The sequence below is a fragment of the Zootermopsis nevadensis genome, unplaced genomic scaffold (genome assembly GCF_977971745.1).
Source record: "Zootermopsis nevadensis isolate Lab colony 2312 unplaced genomic scaffold, Znev_1.0 Znev_ptg000005l, whole genome shotgun sequence".
NCBI lineage: Eukaryota > Metazoa > Arthropoda > Insecta > Blattodea > Termopsidae > Zootermopsis > Zootermopsis nevadensis.
The window spans coordinates 5,556,869-5,579,273 of NW_028259137.1; the positions used below are offsets into that span (position 1 = coordinate 5,556,869).

General features: G+C 41.7%; 5 protein-coding genes across 8 annotated transcripts in view; 3 read left to right on the forward strand and 2 right to left on the reverse strand.

Annotated features, from left to right (window-relative positions):
* LOC147874799 (uncharacterized) overlaps positions 1-22,405 on the forward strand; it is a 68,293-nt gene that overhangs the window by 23,085 nt on the left and 22,803 nt on the right. The window lies entirely within an intron of this gene.
* Positions 953-5,883, reverse strand: LOC147874800 (uncharacterized). Of its 2 annotated transcripts, XM_087343428.1 has the most exons (3): positions 5,812-5,883; positions 3,519-3,768; positions 976-1,651 (listed from the first exon to the last, which is right to left on the reverse strand). In XM_087343428.1, the coding sequence occupies exon 3, from the start codon at positions 1,581-1,583 to the stop codon at positions 1,155-1,157; it is 429 nt and encodes a 142-aa protein (XP_087199554.1). In that variant the 5' UTR covers positions 1,584-1,651; positions 3,519-3,768; positions 5,812-5,883; the 3' UTR covers positions 976-1,154. The 2 variants fall into 2 exon arrangements, with proteins under 2 accessions (XP_087199553.1, XP_087199554.1); XM_087343427.1 differs by lacking the exon at positions 5,812-5,883 and having other exon boundaries at positions 953-1,651; positions 3,519-4,941.
* LOC147874801 (peroxisomal multifunctional enzyme type 2-like) lies at positions 5,618-17,983 on the forward strand. 3 transcript variants are annotated; one of them, XM_087343423.1, is made up of 16 exons: positions 5,618-5,668; positions 5,853-5,936; positions 6,459-6,596; positions 6,824-6,976; positions 7,454-7,598; positions 8,050-8,177; positions 8,406-8,522; positions 8,917-9,116; positions 9,502-9,562; positions 9,636-9,799; positions 11,113-11,236; positions 11,415-11,587; positions 11,990-12,166; positions 12,893-13,054; positions 15,506-15,647; positions 17,778-17,983. In XM_087343423.1, the coding sequence occupies exons 2-16, from the start codon at positions 5,882-5,884 to the stop codon at positions 17,804-17,806; spliced, it is 1,968 nt and encodes a 655-aa protein (XP_087199549.1). In that variant the 5' UTR covers positions 5,618-5,668; positions 5,853-5,881; the 3' UTR covers positions 17,807-17,983. The 3 variants fall into 3 exon arrangements, with proteins under 3 accessions (XP_087199549.1, XP_087199548.1, XP_087199550.1); XM_087343422.1 differs by lacking the exon at positions 17,778-17,983 and adding an exon at positions 16,001-17,609; XM_087343424.1 differs by lacking the exons at positions 6,824-6,976; positions 17,778-17,983 and adding an exon at positions 16,001-17,609.
* On the reverse strand, positions 14,905-19,178 carry LOC147874802 (translocon-associated protein subunit beta-like). The gene is made up of 2 exons (XM_087343426.1): positions 17,668-19,178; positions 14,905-15,879 (listed from the first exon to the last, which is right to left on the reverse strand). The coding sequence occupies exons 1-2, from the start codon at positions 18,238-18,240 to the stop codon at positions 15,793-15,795; spliced, it is 660 nt and encodes a 219-aa protein (XP_087199552.1). The 5' UTR covers positions 18,241-19,178; the 3' UTR covers positions 14,905-15,792.
* LOC147874803 (BLOC-1-related complex subunit 8 homolog) lies at positions 17,800-21,403 on the forward strand. The gene is made up of 3 exons (XM_087343429.1): positions 17,800-17,940; positions 19,284-19,391; positions 20,891-21,403. The coding sequence occupies exons 1-3, from the start codon at positions 17,936-17,938 to the stop codon at positions 20,946-20,948; spliced, it is 171 nt and encodes a 56-aa protein (XP_087199555.1). The 5' UTR covers positions 17,800-17,935; the 3' UTR covers positions 20,949-21,403.

Consider the following 22,405-nt stretch of genomic DNA (forward strand, 5'->3'; position numbering starts at 1 on the left):
TTGTTTTATGGAAATAAGTTGCGAGTACGTGGACTGGATCCGTGTGGCTTGGCACTAGGACAGACGGAGGATTCTGTTGATCCTCGGGGTTCTGTTAAAGGCCTGCTTCGTGTTCGGCAGGTCCCGGGTTAAAATCTCGGCTCAGAGCCCGGCTATCTCAGCCCCTTCAGGCAAATTCCGGGATGGTACCGTAAATTAGGCCACGACCGCTTCCTTCCACATCCTTTCTAATTCATTATTCATTGTCTTCCTCTCATTCGACGCTGTGTAATCCGTTGAATTGTAAAAAGATAATCACGAGGAGGTTTTATCATTATCGCAGCTGCGTCGTCTCACGCACGGCTCTGCCTGATTTCCGCTGGCCTTGACCTAAGTAATTGGTTCACGCGGCGATTTCTTGCTTCAGGCAGGATCCGGTACGAGAGCTCGTGGCAGAATTTCCTGAAGAGGACGTCTGCATTTTATGGCTGTCGACACGATCACTGTGATGGAAAAGTTCTCTTATCACGGAATGTTAAACTGCAGGTCGTGTCTCAAATATTTTTAGATGCATTTAACTCTTTGAAGCACAGTGGTAACTATATGTACCACCTGCAGTTATATTTATGGGGTCTTCTTAAGGTACAATTTGGCTGCACGCGACAGAGACGGACTCATCGCAGCTTCCCGCCACTCACTTTTGAGGTGACGACCGAGACATGCGGCAAAGTGTTTGTTTTGTTGAGACGCGTGCACATATTCTGTGAAAAATGAGTAGAAAAATGCTTCTAAAAAGGTTACTCGAAGAAGAAGAAGAAGAAGATGTGTTGCTGTGTTATTTGTTGCGAAAGAAAGAAAGAAAGAAAGAAAGAAAACCTACGAGTTCAATATTCAAAACCAGACGCGAAGAAGGGTCTTTCTGTCTGTTAATAAAGAATCATTTATCATTAGAAGAAGAAAGTTTCAGGAGTTATTTCAGATTGAATCAAAAGCAGTTTGGTTACGCACTGAGTTTAATAGGAAAAACATACAAACAACAAAAACTGTCGCTCACGTTACGGTTAAGTTTCTTATATTGTATTATTACTAATTATGTCACAAATGTAATGACAATTGTCTTCATTCTGTGATGTTGGTTGGTTCGGGGGTCGAGGCAGTTCTTATAGGAGAATACCTCAGATGAACTTGGGTTGGACAGCCCATGTTGCTCCTCGCATATCCATCTGAATCACTTCATAGTGACTTAAAATGTTAGCTTGTATTTTCAAACGTGGAGCCTTTACGTGGTTCCCAAATGAAGCAATTTCGTCTTCAATTTCTGTATCAGTGTTGGCACTTAACTGTTGCACGAGATTATCAAGAATATCATCATGATTGTTGTTGCGTCTTTTTCGTCGTGGAGGCTGTGGTACAGAGGACTGCGATGCTTCATCTGGACAACCTTCGCTGTTTTCAGTCCGAGTCTCAAACTGTGCGTTTGCCGCTGAATCTGACTCAACATTAGATGCAGTAGGTCTTTCTGTTGAAACCGGTTCTAAGAATTGGAGTCTCTTGAAAAAATCCCACTTAGAATTTTTCGGTGGTGCAGCTGATCCGGTTGACATTTTTCTTTTGCGTTTAAATCGATTGTATGAATCCCGTATATACTTCCAGCGTTTTCTACAGTCTCCATCTGAAATGAGAAAATACGCCCATTTTCGTGTGCGTGTTCTTTGTGTACGATATCACTTATTGAGTGATTGACAATTTTTTCCCTTCAGATTTATGGCGACTGGCGAAAGTTACGCTTCACTATCGTTTGCTTACCGTATATCAGCGCGTCATATTTCACCAATCGTGAAAGAGGTTCTTAGGTGTCTAAGAAACAAGTTGGTACCTCAACTCATGCCTGAACCTACGCAACGAGAGTTTCAACGCATTTCAAACGAATTTTGGATAAAATGGAATTTTCCGAACGCCGTTGGAGCCAATCTCTTTCAACTGCAAAGCTTTCTTTTCTATCGTTCTTTTAGCCATCGTGGACGCTAATTACAAGTTTATTGCGGTCGACGTCGGTGCATATGGCAAAGAAGGTGATTATTGGAAATAACTTTAATCTTCCGGGTCCTGAGTGCCTTCCGGGAACCATTTCTAACTTTCAGACGAAGCATCGGGTCTCGACGCGTATCTGATGAAATTGCAAAGAATGACGTAACTGAACAGACATTCAATTATCGCCTTTGTCGTGCCGGAAGGGTATCGGAAAATGCATTTGGGTTGATTTGCCAAGTATTTTGAGTGTTTTATACACACATAAACATTTTGCCGGAGACATGTGATGATTTGATATTAGTCGCCTGTTACGCGATGGATTCCTAGTAAAAATCTGGAAAAACTTTCTATCACTTCAGTAATGACGTGGAAGCAACGCCACCAAACACGCACTCCTTATCTCGAGCAGGAGGCGAGATAAGAGAAGAGTTGAGAAAATATCTCATGTCAGACGCTGGTGCAGTTTCTAGGCAAGTAGATCGCAAAAACCTGGTAATAATCCATTCATTGCATGACGTGTTTAAGTCTAGAAGACGTTATATTGTATTATAAAAACGCAAACAACTAACCACTTTTGTCTAATTAGGCGAGCTTCGGGATTTAGAGGGTTAAGTCTGGCATTTATGAAAGCGACAGTGAACTTACGAGTCCTGCAAATTTCGTGACTGTCAGGCATCGAGCAGGACCCCGTTCCTTGGCGTATAAAAATGTATTCTGTGAAAGTTAAGTTGCCACCACGCCCTGCAGTAAAGCTGACAACCGATTTCAGACTACGTTGCCGATAACTGGGTTACACCGAACGCCTATTGATTGCAGCATCCTTGGCGATGTAAAAGTCTGACCAGAACGAGCTGCGTGGAGCAGAGTCCATCTTCAGCCCTCGGTCGGTCGGCTAGTCAAATTCTGAACGAAATTCTTATCTCCTTATAACGCAGTTTCCTCCTCGCTCTTGTCACTTCATCCGTCTCGGGTCCAGATATTACCCTCAGCGCTCTCTTCTCAGACACCCCGAGTCTGTGTTTTCGCTTGAAGTGAAAGACCGGGTTTCACACCCATACAAAACAGTAGGAAACATTCGTTGTTAGAGAGGAGACGGGAAACAGAAGATTGTGAACTGCGGGCGGGAGAATGTGACGGTGCGTCGTGCAGTTGTAATACGCTTGGAAGTGCCTGAGGTAAAGTTGGTAATCGGCTTCCTCAGACGTTGGTAGTATTTAGTAGGATTGGCGGGCAGATTGAAATAGCTGAGGGTTGTCAGTTTGTAGATAATAATATGAAGAGTTTTATTCAGTCTCAAGACAAGATCAAGTTCACGCGCCCTGGGACCATGAAGTTTATGTATAATATCGAAGAAGGTGGCGTGATGTCATTCTCTTTATGAGTGCGACCTCACACGTGATCTCGTTACAGGCGATGACATCATAAGGAAACTGTTATCACAGGAGGCGTTGCGAGCTGTGAGGGCGCTTTCATATTACATCTGCTTAATCTCAATACGTGGAACTTACACAGTGTCTGAATTTAATTCGGATGGAGTTCAGACCTCAGCTTCTGGGGAATGCGGTGATGATCCTTCGTGGAAGTGTAGGCAACTGTCAGCTGCTCGAGAGACGTGCTAATTCCTTTCTTGTAGCTCCTGAGAAATGCCGCCAGTCGTTTTTCTGGGTCTCTCCGACTGTCGGTTGTTTCCATGGAGACGGTTCCCTGACCTTGACCGCTATTTGTGATCTGGCCTTCGGCGTTGTGCGAGGGCTGGGCCTGCCAAAGAATTACGGAATGTTGGTCGTTCGCTTAATAACTCGCCCTGCTCGATTAATCCAGACCCGGGGACTAACAGGAATCTTTACTCGAATTTACCGCGGGCCGGCGAGGGAAGTAGGTTGTGTGGATAAAGCTGGCTCAGGAGGAGAATGCCCCGGGTTGCTGCCCTCAACAGCGCTGAACGGATTTTGATGAAACTGAACGCGAACTGGCGTCGGTAGGCATCGCTTCGGGAAATTCTCCGCTCCACATTTAGCTCATCTCTGGTTTTCAGAGTTCACTTGGCAAATGTTCACATTCGCTGGCTTCATATTTTAGGATAACAAATTTGAATCCACGAAGTCATTGTCATTATCGGAGACAGAATTGAAGTTGCTCAAAATCTGCCACCACGCGAGATCCGACATCCAGACAATTGTCTCAGTTCCTTGCCCACGTAAAACCGACGTTTCGGGAACAAACCCTGAAGATGGGGACAGAGTTTGTTCCCGAAACGTCGGTTTACTACGGTAACCAGTTGATTATGTGTAATAAAATTGTTTGTATCTTGTGAATCACACAAAACATCATAGTTGAATGGTTAGTACTCCTGCTACATGTTTGGCAGGTCCTGGGTTCAGATCTTGGCCTGCAGACTGGCTATCGTGACGAAGGCTTGTTGTGGTTTTCCTCAGTCCCTCCAGAAAATGCTTGGATAGTTCCTTAAATTAGGCCATGATCACTTCTGTCCACATGTTTTCCAATTCTCTGTTTACTATCATCCTCTCACTCGACATTATATAGTCTCAGCTAGTGACAGCATCGTTAAATAAATTGTGAGTCACATGAAGATGGCTGCCTTCTGGGTTGTAGCATTACAACACAGAAAACGAGTCATATTCGTACTCGCCACTGTGAGAACCTCAATTCTTACTGTGACTCGCATGCTTTTGTTATGCTGTAACTTTGTGTGCCTGAAACTCGGGACTGTCAGTGTGATGGTATGAGATAAGAAATTCATGAACATGTGTCTGCACGACCTTGAATTTTAAGACATCCCATCTTACTAGTGACAGATCTTATAAATTGATCTGAAGTTGTCACTGACAAGAAATCCCACAGTCTTGGACTGGGGACATTAAAATATCATAGTAATTTATAAAAAATACATTTAACACTGCTTTAGCTTTATTCAGCGTTCAGTATCACATTTAATTTTCATTGTTGCAATTTGCATGCTGTTTCCTAATGTTCTTCAGTAAGACACATCCTAGTTGCTGATTTAACTTCCTTGTGTAGAGCAGATGCTCATGGGAAAAGAGTGTGAAGATGACAGCGTTGTGGGATATTGCGCAGTGTAGTGTAATATAAATTGACACCATTATTAGGCGATCTCTCTGGTGATGAAGGCAGTAAGCATATTCCCCTTGTTACTTCATGCTTTTGAGTTAGTCTTGTTTCTTTTCTGTATTAATAACATAGGCAGGAAAACTGCGACATGAGTTAAGAAAGATAAAAGCAGTAAGTACAGTTTCTATGGGATATTATGATACAAGGTATAAAATGTGAAAGTAGGGCAAGGAAATATCTCAATTTGGGAACTCTACATTCAGACAGGTAAAATGCCATTTGTTGCTTTCGAACATTTTCGCTAGATCTACTGATACTATTGGTAGCACTGCATTAATCTAAATATATCGATATGGGAAAGAATGACTAGCGAAATTGCGTCGATCACTTTCGTAACCTGTTTTGAAGTACAGTACATATTTCTTGTACAGAGGTTTTGCAGCTATGTCAGACAGCAGACTGGCCGTATCTGATGCGAAGGTCTGAAAAAACAAGCACACAAACTGTGATGATCTCGTGGTAGTGGATTGTGTCTTGGAGTCTACGACTAGACAGCGGCGGATTTATCGTACGTAGTAAGATTTAGCAATTTGTGCGTTGTATTATAATTTTAACGGTTACATTATTTCTTGACGATGACTTCGCAGTTATACACACGAAAGTAAACAAGGTACAAAGTACTGGTTAATCTTGCACTTGCACTTGTACTACCTTATCCGTGTGTTTGGTCACGTAACTTCGTCTTGTTTCAGGTTCGGACTTCTGTAGGGCCCTATTAAGCATGACAGATCTGCGATTCGATGGCCGAGTGGTTGTAGTTACAGGAGCTGGTGCAGGTGATTATCGTACACGAAAATAATGTTTGTGCCTGATCGCTTTTCTAGTATGCAAGACTTTCTTTCGGAAATATTTAATTCTTGTCGAAATTATTTTAGGTTATCGTTCTTGTCTTCGCGGTTTCAGCTTCATTAATGACTATATTGTACAAAACAAATATAGTTCTTTCCCTCATTTGTTAAGACAAAAATATGAAATTGAAGGGTGTGGGCTGCTACAACAGTATGTTTCCAGTTTTAATTGTTCCAGTTTGTGTGTGTCCATTTCCATGGATAAAAGTTGTCATGATAATATTAAAGTATGATGAGACTCCACATGCCATGTGATGTGTGCACTGCAGAGGTGAGTTAATACCCTTCTCTTTTATCATTTGTCTGTTTCCATTGTCTCATAATCGTATTAATCATGGCATTTGCTTACAACTTCTTGTAATGAACAGTTCTGTGTGTCGTTTCACCCACTTATCATTTCTTGTGTGCCAGTTCCTCATAATTCTGACCAGCCATGACTTTATGTTTCAGGCCTGGGTAAAGCATATGCCCTGCTGTTTGCGGAGCGTGGAGCATCAGTTGTGGTGAATGACCTTGGTGGTGGTCGCCATCGCGATGGGAAGAGTAGCAGTGCAGCAGACAGTGTTGTAGAAGAGATCCGGCACAAAGGTGGGTTTAGTGCATTATGATGCTTGTTGGCTGCTACTGCATTTGCATGTAAGTTTCTTGTTTGTCCTCTCACCTCTTCTCTTTCTCCTTCCTTCTTACAAACTGCTTCCTTGTGTCCCCCTCTACCACCTCCGTCTGATTCCCTTTCCTTTCCAACTTCTGTTTTACGGTGAAGTCGCAGCACCGCGGGATTGCATTTGTATCGTAGATTGTTTTGTTTCTGGTAGGTGGCAAGGCTGTAGCCAACTATGCTTCTGTGGTGAATGGAGAGAAGATTATACAGACGGCTCTGGAAGAGTTTGGACGAGTAGATGTGGTAGTGAACAATGCTGGCATCCTGCGGGACAAGTCATTCTCCAGGATTAGTGACACAGACTGGAGTATGTTTGAGATTAAATCTTATTCTTGGCCATAATATCAGATTGTGGGGTACTTTCAGTGTATTTGGACTGCTACAGTCAGTCAGTCAGTCAGAAAACTAAGAGCGCCAGTGACTGGATATTATGTAGCTGTCCCAGGGGCCATTTTACCTTAAAGTCTGATAGTTCAGTGAAGTTGGAATATCATTTTTCTGCAGAGACTAATTCTGAAAGAGTTAAAATTCACAAGCGTCTATTCTCATTGTGGTTCTGACCAGTTTCAAGATACTGTCCATGGCATTTGCCTAGAGAGGCTGAAGAAAACCTTGACAAATACTGTCTGCTATGCTGAGCTGTTTTGACTGTTATTGATATTGTATAGGAGGCCAAAAGAAAAGGGACTATGGTAGATTTCTTGAGTTCAGGGATGGTTTTGCATGCTTTTTTGTCTAGTTACTAGTGCTGTTGAGGTTTAATGATCATTTGTTACTGTTGCAGGCTTAATTCAGGACGTACACCTAACAGGTGCTTTCAAGGCAACTCGAGCCGCGTGGCCTCACTTCCGTAAACAAAAGTATGGACGTGTCATTGTGACATCCTCCAATTCTGGTCTATATGGGAACTTTGGGCAGGCAAACTACAGGTCGGTGTTAGTGACACTTCAGTATATTTATCTTTCATAGGATTGATCATTTGTATAATGTGTGCGTGATATCTTGGACATTAATCTGTTCTGTTTTGAATATCTTTGGGATTTAAAAGTATTAATTACAATACACCCCTCCCCCCGCCTATGAAATATTGATTTAACATTCTGGTTATTTATAAAAATAAAAGTTTGTCTTTGGTTGCCAGAAATGGTAGAAACTGTTTTCCCCCTCAGTTCCTCAAGACAGATGCCGGGATAGTGTGTTATATAAGCGAGGGTCACTTCTACACCCTCTCCAGTTCGTCATTCACCGTCGCTCTTCCTTTCAGGACTGTGTAATTCGTGCGGCTGAAAAGTTGTTCTCAAATAAGAAAGTTGGTGTGAGTGATGGCCGCTTTATGCATTTCTCGGGAGGAGTCCATGTATGTTTTCTTTATGGTTGCAGTGCTGCCAAGATGGGGCTGGTCGGTCTGAACAATACGTTAGCGATAGAGGGCAGGAAGGACAACATCCACTGCAATGTGATTGTGCCAACTGCGGCATCCCGGCTTACTGAAGACATCCTGCCACCTGGTGGGTGCTGCTGATACTAAAGCCTGACAGTGTGTCACTTCTGTTTACAATAAATGAACATCAAAGTGATGCAAACAGTACATTTTGGAAGTATATTCACCCTTTTGTCATATTATCAGTTGTAATAAATAGTTCATGTTTTGGAGATCTGTTATCAGCAGCTTTTAATATTGTCTCATGATTATAAACACTAATGTGATACTGATAAGTCACGTGTTTATTGCACAGATTTCTTTGCGCAGCTGCGCCCAGAGCTGATTGCGCCAGTCGTCGCGTGGCTGTGTCACGAATCCTGTGAGGAGACTGGCTCCATCATCGAGTCTGCTGCTGGCTGGGCAGGAAAATGTAAGTGTCAGTGGCACCCCTGTTCGGAATATGCTCGATGCCTGTAATGACACCACTGGTTCTGAGTCATGTGATGCCGTCCAAAACAGGACTGCATTTCATTAGGGTCATGAAGGTTGGGTCTGTTGTTGCTCTTTCAGTGAAATGCAGAAATGATTTTTTCACTGCAAATCACAATCGTAGATAAGTCGCAGAATCTGCATGTGGACTTCCGTAGATGTGTCAACAGCGGTAGAATGACCGGATTCATGTTTCAAGGGTCCTGATTTCAGTGAGACAGCTTGGAATAGCCATGAAGCGCAGTAATGATAGACAAGCAGAGAACCGTTTACCTCCCGTGCTGAGTGTCGGCAGAACTTTCCATCAGGATGCGTTCTTGTCTGACAACCTTCAGGTTATCTGGTGCGTTCACCGGGCGGCCTGCTGCGTGCACAGATGAATGAGCTGGTGACGCCAGAGGCTGTACGTGAGAACTGGGGCAAGGTGACAGATATGTCTGCTGCCGTTAAATTGGAGTCCATCCAGGAGGCATCTGGTACCCTGATGACCGTTCTTGAGCAGATGAAGTCGAACTCTGGGCTTTCTTCTGATGGCGTGAGTTATGACTCGATGTAGTTTTTTGCATATGCTTTCAGATAGTAATTCTTAAAGTTACCCCTGTGTCTAAGCACCATCCAGTGGAGGTGTATAGAGGGAGTGTAGTATAAGATGTATGAATGAGCAGAATTAATTTTGTTTATTGTGTACAGGATTTTAGCCCGTCGCCATAATTGTAGTATGTGGTTTACGTTACTTCAGTTGTGGCTTACGTCACTGGAGGTCCAGTATTTTGTTAAATGAGGTGTACATTAGTTTTGGCAATGGCTGGTGCTGCCATCCAAGTATTGATAGTGGCTAATCTTTGTGCAGACTTGAACTTTTGTCTTCTTGGTGACACTTATTCTGTGAACATGGTTTAAGGTCCTGATTTCCTTTCCAGAAGAGTGTTGTGACAAAGTTCCAATACACTCCTCGTGACCTGATCCTGTATGCACTGGGAGGTGAGTAATGTGCCCTTATGTGCGTGTGTTTGTGACAGTGTGACAGACAAGTAATGTGTTTGTTTTATTGCAGTTGGTAGCACTGTGACCAACCCAAGTGCCCTGAGATTCCTGTATGAAGGCCACGCAGACTTCTCTGCGTTGCCGACGTTCCTCGTGTTGCAAGGCGTGTCTGCCGTGATGGAGTCTAGTGTTACTGATGAGGTGTTCAGTGGCAGGGATTTCAATCCTGCCAGGGTAAGTGAGGTTATGTCTTGATAAGCAGACTCTTTTGAGGATAACCGCAAGGTTCAGCATCGGTCATTTCGAAGCCTGCCTTCGGATGCAACCCTGAGCCACCTCACAATCTTCTTGCTGTGTTTTCATCTCTTTAAGTGCATTTCTTGCCTTCGCAGCTGAACATGTCCATATATCTTAACGCAAGGCACATTTTACTGCCTGTGCTTTGTCTATTACGAATATAATAGCCAGTCTCCATCGCACTTGACTTGTTTAGTTCACTGTACATGCAGTGAGGAAGAAATTAAAAGTCTGCTGGTCCTCATGGAATGAAAGCAGATCCAGCTTCTGCGAAAATAATACTGCAGTGAGTTGTTTTTCTGTTCATTGCAACGGAGGATCATTCAGGTCGTATTCTATGCTAGTGAAGTTGTAATTGAGCAGTGTGGTGTGGACTCGGGGAATGCTTGCTATCATTCAGTCCAAAATGTTTTGTCCTCTCATCTCACATCAAGAAAACTAAAGATACAAAAGTTGTGCTGTATGGGTGTTAAACTTGGTCTCCCACTTTGAAGGAGGAACATAGATTGAGGGTCTTTGAGAACAGAGTGTTTAGGATATTTCGACCTAAGAGGCAGGAAGAAAATTGCATTATGAGCTTCACGGACTGTACCCCTCGCTTGATACTGTTAGGGCGATTAAATCGAGGAGGATAAGACGGGCGGGACATGCGGAACGCATTGTGGAGGGGTGGGGTGTTTACAAGATATTGGTTAGAAGGCCTGAAGGGAGGAGATTGTGGGTGAGACATTGGCGTAGGTGGGATGGCGTTAAGATGGACCTTTGGGAGATAGGAATCTATGGAGCAAACTGGATGCAGCTGGCTCAGGTTAGTCTTATGGCAGGCTTTTGTGAACTCAGTGATGACCCTTTGGCTTCTATAAAGAAAGTGTTCTAATTTTTGAGAAGCCAAGTATACAGTCAGTTTTTCAAAGAATATCCTGCACCATAGAGAGAGTGAGGATAGAATTCACACTGATTCAGTGAGCTGCACAGAGTGTAGATGCTTCCCACTGGCATGCCACTCGGTCGTGTAAACAAATGACAGTATTCAGTTGTTTTTGCAGGTATATCATAAAGTATTTCTTTCTTTCTTTCCACTAAATGGATTCGAGAAGTTCTGCTAACTTAAAGATAGTTCAGTGGTTTCGACGTAGAGACTGATTGGATTATGAACCTTAGGGTTGCTGATGAGGCACAAAGGAATGAGAAACGATTGAGTACATAATTGGAGTTGACTGAGGAGGATCGTGTTGCTGCTATGTTGCCAGATGTTGCATGGTGAGCAGTACTTGGAGGTTCTGCGTCCCATCAACAGTGAAGGGACTCTTGAGGTGCACTGCAAGGTGGTGGATATGTTGGACAAGGGATCTGGGACTGTTGTGCTGGTGGAAGGTGAGATAAAATTGTGCAGTATGATCATTCCATTTGTAACTTCTGTCAACTTGGTTCGTGCAGTTGTAACGTGTCTCTTTTTCATTGATCTGTCTAGGCTAGGGGGAATATAAGTGGTTTAAAAGTCTAGTCTTCAAGGTGATACAAATTCAGTTGCTGTCTGTTGTCATTATTGCAGTGGAGACATTTGATGAAAGTGGTGAGAAGGTGGCACAGTCCCTGCTGACAACATTTGCTGTTGGAATGAAGGGTGTTACAGACAAGCGTACTTCACCCTATGATGTGCCAACAGCAGAACCACCAAAGCGGATTCCTGATTTGTCTGTTGAGCAACGCACGTCTCTTGATCAGGTCAGAATAGAGGGAAGCATGTGTTACGTGTGAGGCTCTTTGGTTATTTTTCTTTGAGGGGGGGGGGGGGGGGGAGTGAATGTAACTTTTCTTATTCTGTGTATGTATTTTTAGTTTCTTCTGTCAGTAGTACTAACGTGTGAAATATGGAGAAGAAGGACAATCTAATTAAGATCTTGACATATTTGTGGTGATAGAGCTTTGTAAAATGTGCATCCTTAAGATTATTTGATGTAGACTGAAAATGCTGACTGCTTTGAATCTGCACTTATTGCTGTGTGTGAAAATTATGACTAATGAAACACTGCAGCTAAGTCTGTAGAATTTAGTATGCAGAGAGATCATAAACACACCTACAAATTAATTGTCAATGTTTCTTCACTTCAACATTATTTCCTGCAGGCTGCACTCTACCGACTGTCTGGAGACCGCAACCCACTTCACATTGACCCGAATGTGGCTGCATTTGGTGGATTTGATCGGCCCATCCTGCACGGTCTGTGTTCGCTGGGCTTCTCAGCCCGCCATGTCCTACAGCAGTATGCGGATAATGATCCAACCAAATTCAAAGCCATAAAGGTGTGTAATAGAAACATCTCTTTTTGGGGCTTTCCTATTTTCACATTCTCATGATAACATTCCAGCACCCTCTTTCTGTTGTTCTATGGATTGTTTGTGTTCACAGCATTTTTCACTTGCCTCTTCCGTGTCTGATGTACAGTTCAGGTGATGTCAGTCATTGTACTTTCTTATTCTTTCCACATGCTTTCCTATTTTCTCGCATCCCTGTTGGAATACTTCATAACCGTGACTCCCATTCACAGTGGATACGTTAAGGGATATTCATGTGAAGCATGGTGCAATGGTGTGGCTTGATAGTAGATTTCTAAGTTGTAATTCCGGAGGACTGTTCATAACATTTTACCATTTCAGTCTCTTCTTTTTAATTTTATCATCTTGTTGCTTTGTAAGTTCTTTGTACTTTTTTTCCATCAGAGAGATTGTTAAATATGATGTTATTTCATGAATGTGTTTCATTTTCAGAGGTTATATAGCATCAGATAGAATGAGAGGATAATGAATGGGTATGAATTTGGAAAGGGGCAGTAATATTAATTTTCATGTTACTATGCTGGAAGTTCTTTGGAGGGACTGAGGAGAACTCTGATTAGCCTGAGAAGGATAGTCAGAAACTGGACTTAGATGCAACCTGATATCCCCATTAATATGGTTTAGATCGTTGCACTACACAGGCCATCAGAGTGTGAGGGTATGAAGAAAATGATGACTGTCACTGGTTTACAGGCTCGGTTCAGCAAGCCGGTTATCCCTGGGCAGACACTACAGACTGACATGTGGCAACAGGGGAACCGTATCCACTTTCAGACCAAGGTGAAAGAGACGGGGAGCGTGGTGATATCTGGCGCATATGTCGATCTCACCGAGGCATCCGTCCCGCAGCACAAGGTACGTTTTTGTGGCTGACTGATGGGCCAAGATCATCTTTGATGATGGTTGTTCTGCTGGTGAGAAATTTCGTTGCTGCTGGCCTTTCATCACGTTCACATAATTCTGCCCTTATGCTCTGTCATGAGCTGGTTGAGTCCTATCTATCTCTTCACATCATATTTCTCTAAGGTGCATTTTAGTAATGTCTGTGTGTGTGTGTAGATCTCCCAAGTACTGTTTTCCTTTCAGCTTTTCCAATGAAATTTTTGTGTCAAATTTCATGTCTACGCAGTGGAAATAAAAGGTCACACATATTGCAGGTTCCTCACAGAAAAATGCAATTTGATTATGCAGTACACTGCTACTAAACAAGACAAAGTATTTGAGCTGTGTTGTTTGCATGTAAAGCTTACTTAATATAAATGTACATTTTGATGTAAATTCTGTAATTGTGTGTTGGAGAATGTTTAATTTAGTGTGGGTTTAATGAGCCAAATATAAGATTTAATTCTGGAGTTTTAGTAAAATGATAAGAAAGCTCTGATGGGCAGGGCATACAGCATGCATGAGCAAGACATGAAATGAGTACAGAATTTTGTGTGGAAAACCTGAGGGAAGAGATGGCTTCAGAGACCAACTCATAGATGGGAGTGTAATATTAAAATGGATCTTTAAAATACTGGGTGTTAGGTTGTGGATTGTGTTCAAGTGGTTCAAGATAAGTCCATGAGGCAGGCCTGAGCTGTGTGGTGTTTGTTCCTACAGATTGCAAGTTGTGTTTATAATCGATATAAAGTGTAACTGATATTCTGTTATCTTGTGATAACCTGCATTGTTCAGCCTAGCAATTTCTTACTCTCAGTGACAAGGTTATGTTTCCTTTTTGTTAAGATCCCAAACATTACAGCATTGCTAGTATCACATCTTCAGTAAGATCCATTTTAACCCTTTAAAGCTGAGTTGTAACTGTATGTACCACCTGCTGTAACAGTCATTATCTCTGCATTTTGCCCACAGAATATATAATGTGGGTTTTATATTGATCTCAGAATAAACAGTAATTTATTTCTCTAAGCAGCATTAACTAGTTTAGTGTTGTCGTGGAGACGTGTTGTGTTTTCTTTGAGGTAACAATGGATTGATAGAATATTATGCACCTTCACTGTGGCTGAAGGGGTTAATTATTTTCTTTAATTTCCTAGTTGGTCTTCAGAGGTTACTCAAAAGCTCTATGGAATTTCTTTGTTTTCTCTTTCCTAGTTACATTTCCAGCTTATGGTAAATATCTGCAAATCAATTTCTCAGGATATTTGCATCTTCAGTGGGCAAAGTGAGGAAGAAACTTCACGATTTGTACAGTTCACTTAGTGCTTTGTGAATAGTGAACTGTGGGAGACAAAGAGAAGTTGTCACATGAATACATTGTTTCACTACACTTGTTTATGTAAAATGTCATTAGGTCAGAAATTGGCTTAGACTTGGAAAAAAATTTTGGCATGAAGCTGGGGGTGGAGCCGAGTCATGATATGGCCATTTGTGTGTGTTTTGTGTAACAGAATAATGAACCTTTGTTTTGTAAAAGCAGTAAGTTTTTTGACTAGCTGAGTCACTGTCAAGGAGGCAGGAAAGACTTTGCACTTTAGCCTACATGTAAGGTTGTCTTGATAACATGTACAGTACAGTACAGTACAGTAGCTGTGTTCAAGGTCATGGAAGAAACACAAGTGAGTAGCTCTGATGTATGCTGGTTGCATCAGTCAGTCACTATGCCTGCTGTGATGAGGTCCACCAAGGTGAGGGAAGTGAAAACTGGAATTTGTAGTTCAGAGGCACATCTCATGTCCTGACATAGAATGAAAATATGAACATTGTTTTGCATTTGTTTTTAAGCTAAAAATATAGTATTCATAAATATTTAACACGTTCAGGAAGTACTCATTATTGATTACAGAGTGTGTAACCATCGAAACTACTCTCAGTAATGCTAAAGATCAAATTACATCATATCCATATTTTTCCACTTTTGTATGGTTGTAAAATATGGTTTCTTTCTTTGTGTGAAGAACCTAAATTGTGTTTGAAAACAACCAAATATTATTTGGGATCTTGAAGGATCAAATAAGTGGATTCTTAGGATAGTGAACTAAAGGACTAAATGTGTTGTTCATAAGATGAAAACACATAATGTATGCATAGTTTGGTGGGAATCCTGTTAAAAAAATTGGACATAAGTAAGACTGAGAATTTAAGGGGAGGATAATATTAAGCTGGATCTTAGACAAATACAGATGTGTTTGAACTGTGCCAAAGTGGCTTGGTCCTGCAGCTAGTGATACTGTTTGGTATTGGCAATGTTCGACCTTCGTTTTCTATCACCAGAGAGTTAACAGGTTCCTAGAGACATGCAGAAATGGTGTATGATGTTGGTGGCTTTGTAAACTGTAATGTGAGGTTGCATTGTTGGTGCAGGCATCCACATCAGCGCTGGATTCGGATGGTGTGTTTGACTTGCTGAAAAAGCGGGTTGCGGCAAACCCAGAGCGTGCCAAGAAGATCGGTGGTGTGTTCCAGTACAACATCACCAAAGATGGCAATACTGTTGCCACCTGGAGTATGTATCACACAGTTGTCATGGATTTACAGCACTGTTAGAGAGTAAATTTTATACAGACTAACTTAAAACTTTCATCTGTTAAACGTTTTGTCTGTGCGGTTAACTCTCCTACTTCATATCTGGCAGATCTTGGGTTTGTATCTCATTTGAGAGACAGGGTTTTCTTATCATAGTCACGGAAGGCAATGATGAGACCCTCGCCGGGTTCGCTTGTCACGGCCACTTGCAGCTGAAACGGAAAGACTTGTTATGCATTTCTGTTGCGTCCTACAGGAGCAGTGTGTGACGATGTTAACAGAAACCCAAAAAACAAAACAAGAGATAAACTTAGGAATTTTACATGATTACAGGCTTTGTGGCATATGTATTTGTCAAGAAGTTCTGGAAAAATGAAATGTATGCAGAAATTTGATGGTGAAACCTGAGGAACACCACTTGGAAGACTTGTAAGAAGTTTGGAGATTAATATTCAATTTTAGCTTTGATGTTAGCTATATTCAGTCCTCAGTTCATTTTAATTATGAGCTTTGAATATCAGAGAAGCAGACAGAAACAAGTATGGTGTCCATAGATGGATTTTCCAAGTAATATTTAAATGAAGATTTCTGTCTTCTGGGTTATTGCGCTGTGTAGTCTGGTCGATGTTAACCAACGTTTCAGAGGTCATACTGCCTCCGTCATCAGGGCGATGAATATGCCAATAGGGTGTGAGGAGTTGGATTTTATAGGCAGGGAAGTGAAAGGTGTAGCCTGCCCCGAGCCAATGGGAGCAGGTATGGGAGTGGACCAATGGTAGCACGTGGGCGAGGGTGGGAGAGGGAGAGAAAGTAGAGAGAGAAAGGTGAGTGTAGTTGTATGGATAAAGGCCCTGAAAGGGGCCGAGTTAGTGGTCTGGTTGGTTCTGGCGGCGCACTCTTGCTCGTTCTCGGAGTCCTCGGAGTGTGTGGATCAGAGGCTTCCAGGACCGGCTCAGGTGAAGTCCATCTTCCCTGTTAAAGTTATCAGGATGAAGTTCGATCTCGATGGCTTCCCTGATTAACCGGTCCATGTAGCCGGTTTTTGAGGAGAGGATAGAAGTGTCCTCTAGCTGTATCTTGTGCTCCAAGTTGAAGCGGTGTTCAGCAACCGCAGATTTCTCGGGCTGCCCGAGCCGGATGTGGCGTTCGTGCTCCTTGATCCTGGCCTCAACGGAACGGCCTGTCTGGCCGATGTAGACTTTTCCGCACTCGCAGGGAACTCTGTATACGCCAGGCGTCTTCAGTCCTAGGTCGTCCTTTACCGGCCGGAGAAAACTGGGAATTTTCTTTGGCGGAAGACCAACAGACTTGATGTCGTGCCTGGCCAGCAACCTGCTTATGCGGTTGAAGGTCGTCCCGACGTAGGGCAGGAAGGCAACCGAGGCTGGTTTTTCAGTAGGCGGTGGCAGCCTCGCAGGCGGATTGAGAGCTTTCTGAATCTGACGGTTGCTGTATCCGTTTTTCCTGAAGGTGGTGGTGAGTGCATCCAGTTCACTCTGTAGGCTGTCGTGGTCGCAAAGGGCTTTAGCCCTGTGTACCAGGGTCGAGAGCACGGCCTGTTTGTTGGACGGGTGGTGATGGGAATTGGAGTTGAGGTAAAGGTCGGTATGGGTTGGTTTCCGGTACACCTTGTGGCCTAATGAGCCGTCAGGTTTCCGGTGAATGTCTATGTCGAGGAATGGGAGATGGCCGTCCTTTTCAGTCTCCATGGTGAACTGGATGACCTCTGAAACGTTGGTTAACATCGACCAGACTACACAGCGCAATAACCCAGAAGACAGAAATCTTCATATTCACCGCTGTGAGAACCTCAAGTCTTACATAATATTTAAATGTTTCAAAATGAAAATCATTTTATCAATCTGAAGAATTTGTGTTTTATGCTCATTATTTTACAATGGCTTCCTGTACATTCTAAATATATAATTTAGGACCAGCACAATGGAAATTACAAACATTTCTATAAATTTTGACCACGGTCCATGCAAGTGATAACTCACTTCAGAGGCATCCTCTGTTGGTCTGTAGTTGACTTCTGCAGCTGTGAAGTTGAAGTATCCATATTTCCTTGGTCTGACAGCTACTACATGAGATACATTTGTCCCTTCAGGGATCCTGTCAATCTTGATGTTGAGCTGACCACCCACCAAAGTGAAGGCCTCTTTGTGAAAGCTACTGTCACTCAGCTTAACACCAAGAGCAGTACTTGTGCCAACATTATATAGTGTGTACTGCAAAGAATGTTGTGTGTTATAATCAAACAAGTTTATGAGGTATGTTGGTATTATATGGGTACTAAATACAATATTATCATGAGATGCTCCATATTCTTTGGCTTGTAACATAAACGGCCTATGATATGTAAAAATTTCTATTCTGCAAAAACAACCGGACGATAATTTTTCTGAAACAATATGACATCTAAATATCCCAGCTACTATGTCCATGTCTTCAACCAGATATCTATTCAGTATCTGTTTCGAAATTAGCAATCTGGCACCCGTTTCTTCTTCCTCATTACCATCTACATAAGCAGCTAGGGCTGCGAGAACAAAAATACTTATAAATTTCATTCTTTCAAGACTTTTAACGAAATATTAATTTATACACTCCCCAACGTGTTGTACGCACGAGTACTTTGAATCTTTCCCAACGGAATGGCACTTCTTTATCAAAACTTCCAACTCGTTGCCAACTCACAAGCAACAAAGCATGTAATTCGACTCCTACTGGCAATGACCGCACTTAAAAATTAGTTCCGGTTCCCTTCATTGTCACCAATTTAAAAGTTAATGACGATAAAATATACCGTTCCAGCCGTTGCCAATGTTAAAATGAAACTGTTTTGGCTTCACTGTTAAACACGGAAGTTTAGAAGTTCCATAGTTTGTAACATGCTTTGTAACTCAGAACTGTAGTTTGTTAATCGGCTGTACTTCGTATGCGATTATTTGGAATAATTATTAGGCACATATGGATGTGCTTTGTTATCGGTAATATAACGTAACTGTGTTGAGAATCATGTCGATGTCTCTGTCATCAGACCCGGAATTGGAAATGAAAGTTAAAAAAGGTTTGAAAACGTGTCAAACATGGATTGAGTTGTTTATGTTGAACTTATATACGTAACATTGCAAAGCACTGCCCCCGATGGTGGAGAAGAGGGTAGAAGTTACCAGACTGCATCATGAGTTGCAGGGACGTTGCTACGATGTGGAGTATGCCATTGGGTAAGGTTTAAAGGAAATTCTGTTCGTTCACTAGTATTCAAGAGGAACCTTGTTCCCAAGTGAATACTTTTCCACAGGCTTGTAGCAGCATCTTGCTCATTTCTAGTTGACATTTTGAATTATGTGAAGTGTAATTTCTTTATGTTACAAGGAAAGCTTATTATTTAATCAATTAACTTAGTGATTTTAGACCTTCATTCATTTGACATTTCTGCCTGGCAAAGGAATAAGATCCTGAGTCCTGACACAAAGTCGCCAAATATGGTGTGTGTGCATGTGTCTATCTATCTATATATATATATATATATGATTTGGAAGAAAAGTGAGAATCACAAGACCTTCCCAGAACTTTGTGTAGTTTTTTCAGCAGTTGTATTGTTCTCCAGGGCAGTGAAGTCTATGGAGGGGGCAGAGGATAACCTTGGTAACATACAGGAACTGCTGAAGAATGCGGTGTTCTTGCGACAGCAGATTAAGTATGAAGAAGCTCGCAGGTGAGTGTTATTGTGAATGTTGTGGACGTGATTTCTGTGGTCTGTCTGTGCCTTCTCTCAGGGTTCTTCCCATTTTATTCATATGTGAACTGAATGTAAGATGAGCAAATGTGTTTCAGTTGGAAAAGAATGTACTATAGCAAGTACAGAATGCTAAATTTGTGGGTTACCTGTGTTTTAGAATACATGAAGGAAATAGGGTTTGGGGAATTTGGGACACAAACTTGTTTTATAGCAACAGGAAGGAAGTCTGTCACTAGTGTAAATCCCCCATAAATAAATATCTCCTATGCGTAAGGAAAAAATGATCTGAATTGTTGTGTAGTACATGGACAAAACTATTCTGTGCAAATCCTCGTTTGGGAAGGAGTGATTCTACCAGTAAATTATAGCAGTGTTGTGTTAGCACTCCTGTTTCTCAAATGAATTACGTCCTATGCACAAGTCTCAGCAGGGGATTTGCTGTCCTGACTGAAGAGGGTTTTTTTTGTCAGTTTCCTCAGATCTTCCAGTTGAATCTGATCATAGTGTATCAGAATATGCCAGTTGATCCAGTGGTTTTTGAATGACTTATAAAGCAGTCTTATTAATTAAGTAAGCTGCATGTGTATGTCCATCTAGCCTGATTCAGTTACACAGCAGTTGACTGGTTTTTGTGAAATTTGGTGTGAATATCTACCATTTCAGTTCTCTTGATCTTCTGTTCATTTTAACTTTGTCATCTGCCATTACTGAATTGAGTTTTGAGGTTCTTATGATAGTGAATATGGAGGTGGCTGTCTTGCAGGTTGTTGCACCATTTAATGTAAAAATCAGTTTGTGCAACGTCGCAGGCAACCATCTTTGTAATGAGTTGTTTTGTAGGACACTAAATTAATTTTATTGCTCTGTGGATCACTGTTTCATTCACAGTAGTGTAGAATACCGGTCAGACAGTGTGTTAGTGATTTTTCACCTTGCTGTGATTCTTCATGTGTGTTAGAATTGTGTTTTGTTCTTGTGTGCTGATCCAAGAACATTTGGATTGGCATGCGCATATGCGCAACGCATGTGATTTATGTTGCATGTCTTGTCTGTGTAGGCTCCCCCACTAATGCTGTGACATGCCAGGTAATTGCTGCTTCCTGTTGTTTATTATGTTGGTAGTATATTATGGTAAGCAGTCACTACATGATCATGATGAAATTGGGGATATCACATGGCCTTAGAATTGTTACTGTGTAGGAGAAAGAGTGCATGGTCACATGGACATAATGTTTCATTGATACAGAGGACACTACAGAACAAGGGAGCTGTGGTCCTATAAGTGGGAAATATTAACCTGTCAGTGTGGGCTGTGTCGAATGGACGTCTTTGCACGGTGTGATAGGTGCCATGTATGTTTCCAACATCAGAGTGAAAGAAATGACTATATTTATTCAATTGTGAGGTGATACTGAACTGTGCAATATCGTTATACTAAGAGACAGTATATTTAAGACATTTATTTCCTCTATTAGGTTGAAGGCCAGTTCATGCTTCATTGTTCAAAGTTCCTGCTTTTGGAAAAGTTCTTAATTACAGATAATAATGGCTACTTATTTCACCTGCTGTTTTGTGTGGGTGTTAAACTTGGTGTCTTGCACTGATGTCTGTGATGAGCAGAATACATGTAACTAAGAGAAACATACAGGCAGCGAGAGAAAATTACATAATGAGGAGCTTCATGAATTGTGCTGTTTTTTTGGGAAAGTGTTCAAATCAAGAAACCAGTGGGTGGTTGGTGTTGCCCAAGGAATGTAGTGGCACTTTAGTATTAGCAGTGGATAGTTATATAATCAATATTGTTTGTGCATGTTTTTTTTCCTTCAAATTAGCCATTTAATTACTATGTATTTGCATCGCTGTTTGTTTAATTTTGTTCAGATTACAATTTCATGTCTTGGATCCTCCATTCACAATAATCCTAATCCCATTTAGTATTAAGTAATTTGTACGGTTGAAATATAATTATTAAATAGCCTACGAATCAATTAGTCAGTTCATTCACCCTTTTAGCCACTTGATCTCTTAATCACAGTCAGGCGGCTAAGCAACCAGTGGATCAATCAACTGCTCATTCTGTTCAAAGATATTTGTTCGTACAGGAACAAGAAGGAGTCATACTAAATTAAGGGTTTGGTGCAGTCTTTACTGTATGATCTACTATTAGCTTCTCAAGGACTCTGCTTCATGAAAATTTTATTTACAATCACAAAATCATGTTTAGATCTTCAAGGACACCGGTTGACCACAGTTTGTTGGGAACAATACTGGTGATTCATGGTTAGGATCATTTTGGTTATATTTTGAGGATAAAATTCATATTTTGGGTATGAAATTCTTACTTGAAACTACATTTCTCGGGCATTTACAGTGAATCCTTCATTTAGTTCAGATGCCAAAAGTGGTGTTCTGAAAGTGCAAAGTTAAGAGCTTTCATTAAAGATTTCGGTGAGGAATATTTTAGTTCTGATGGAACAATTCTGTTCTGTAAACTTTGTGAAGTTAATGTTACAGCTGGTAAGGGATTTAATGTGCAACAACATTGTGATACAAGCAGTAGGCAGGTCAGGTTTCTGTTGCGATATGAAGTGAGCCTGCCAAGTGTACTGAACATACTCCACTGATTTCCTGGCAAGCAGTAGGCTGGTCAGGTGACAGACAGCTTTTCCCCGAGTAAAATCCCAAGGATCAATTAAGCTTCTTCTCTCAGCTATTCCCAGAAAGACAAAATGCATTCACTTTTAACTAACACAAATGCAAAAATAAACAGCATTCTGATGACGCAGTTGATTGAACATGTACTTTTGTTCTTGGGGAGGGGGGCACACCACACACACTTCTGAGTATATAAATGTCACTTATCAATGCCGTAAACGCCTCATGGCGTTTATTTATTTGATTCCTCGGGAATCATCGACACATAACCTCAACCGTTAAACGAGAACACCCTATCATTCCGTAACCTGATGACAGCCCACCTAGATCGCTGT

What these genes read in the sequence shown, in the direction of transcription:
- LOC147874800 (XM_087343427.1), bottom strand. Translation starts at nt 1,583, where the DNA reads ATGTCAACCGGATCAGCTGCACCACCGAAAAATTCTAAGTGGGATTTT.
- LOC147874801 (XM_087343422.1), top strand. Translation starts at nt 5,882, where the DNA reads ATGACAGATCTGCGATTCGATGGCCGAGTGGTTGTAGTTACAGGAGCT. An exon ending in TGAAGACATCCTGCCACCTG is followed by an intron (nt 8,178 to 8,405) that starts GTGGGTGCTGCT and finishes TTTATTGCACAG; the next exon opens with ATTTCTTTGCGCAGCTGCGC. An exon ending in CATCCGTCCCGCAGCACAAG is followed by an intron (nt 13,055 to 15,505) that starts GTACGTTTTTGT and finishes TTGTTGGTGCAG; the next exon opens with GCATCCACATCAGCGCTGGA.
- LOC147874803 (XM_087343429.1), top strand. An exon ending in AAGTATGAAGAAGCTCGCAG is followed by an intron (nt 19,392 to 20,890) that starts GTGAGTGTTATT and finishes TTCCTCTATTAG; the next exon opens with GTTGAAGGCCAGTTCATGCT.
- LOC147874802 (XM_087343426.1), bottom strand. Translation starts at nt 18,240, where the DNA reads ATGAAATTTATAAGTATTTTTGTTCTCGCAGCCCTAGCTGCTTATGTA. An exon ending in CAACAGAGGATGCCTCTGAA is followed by an intron (nt 15,880 to 17,667) that starts GTGAGTTATCAC and finishes TTTCCGTTTCAG; the next exon opens with CTGCAAGTGGCCGTGACAAG.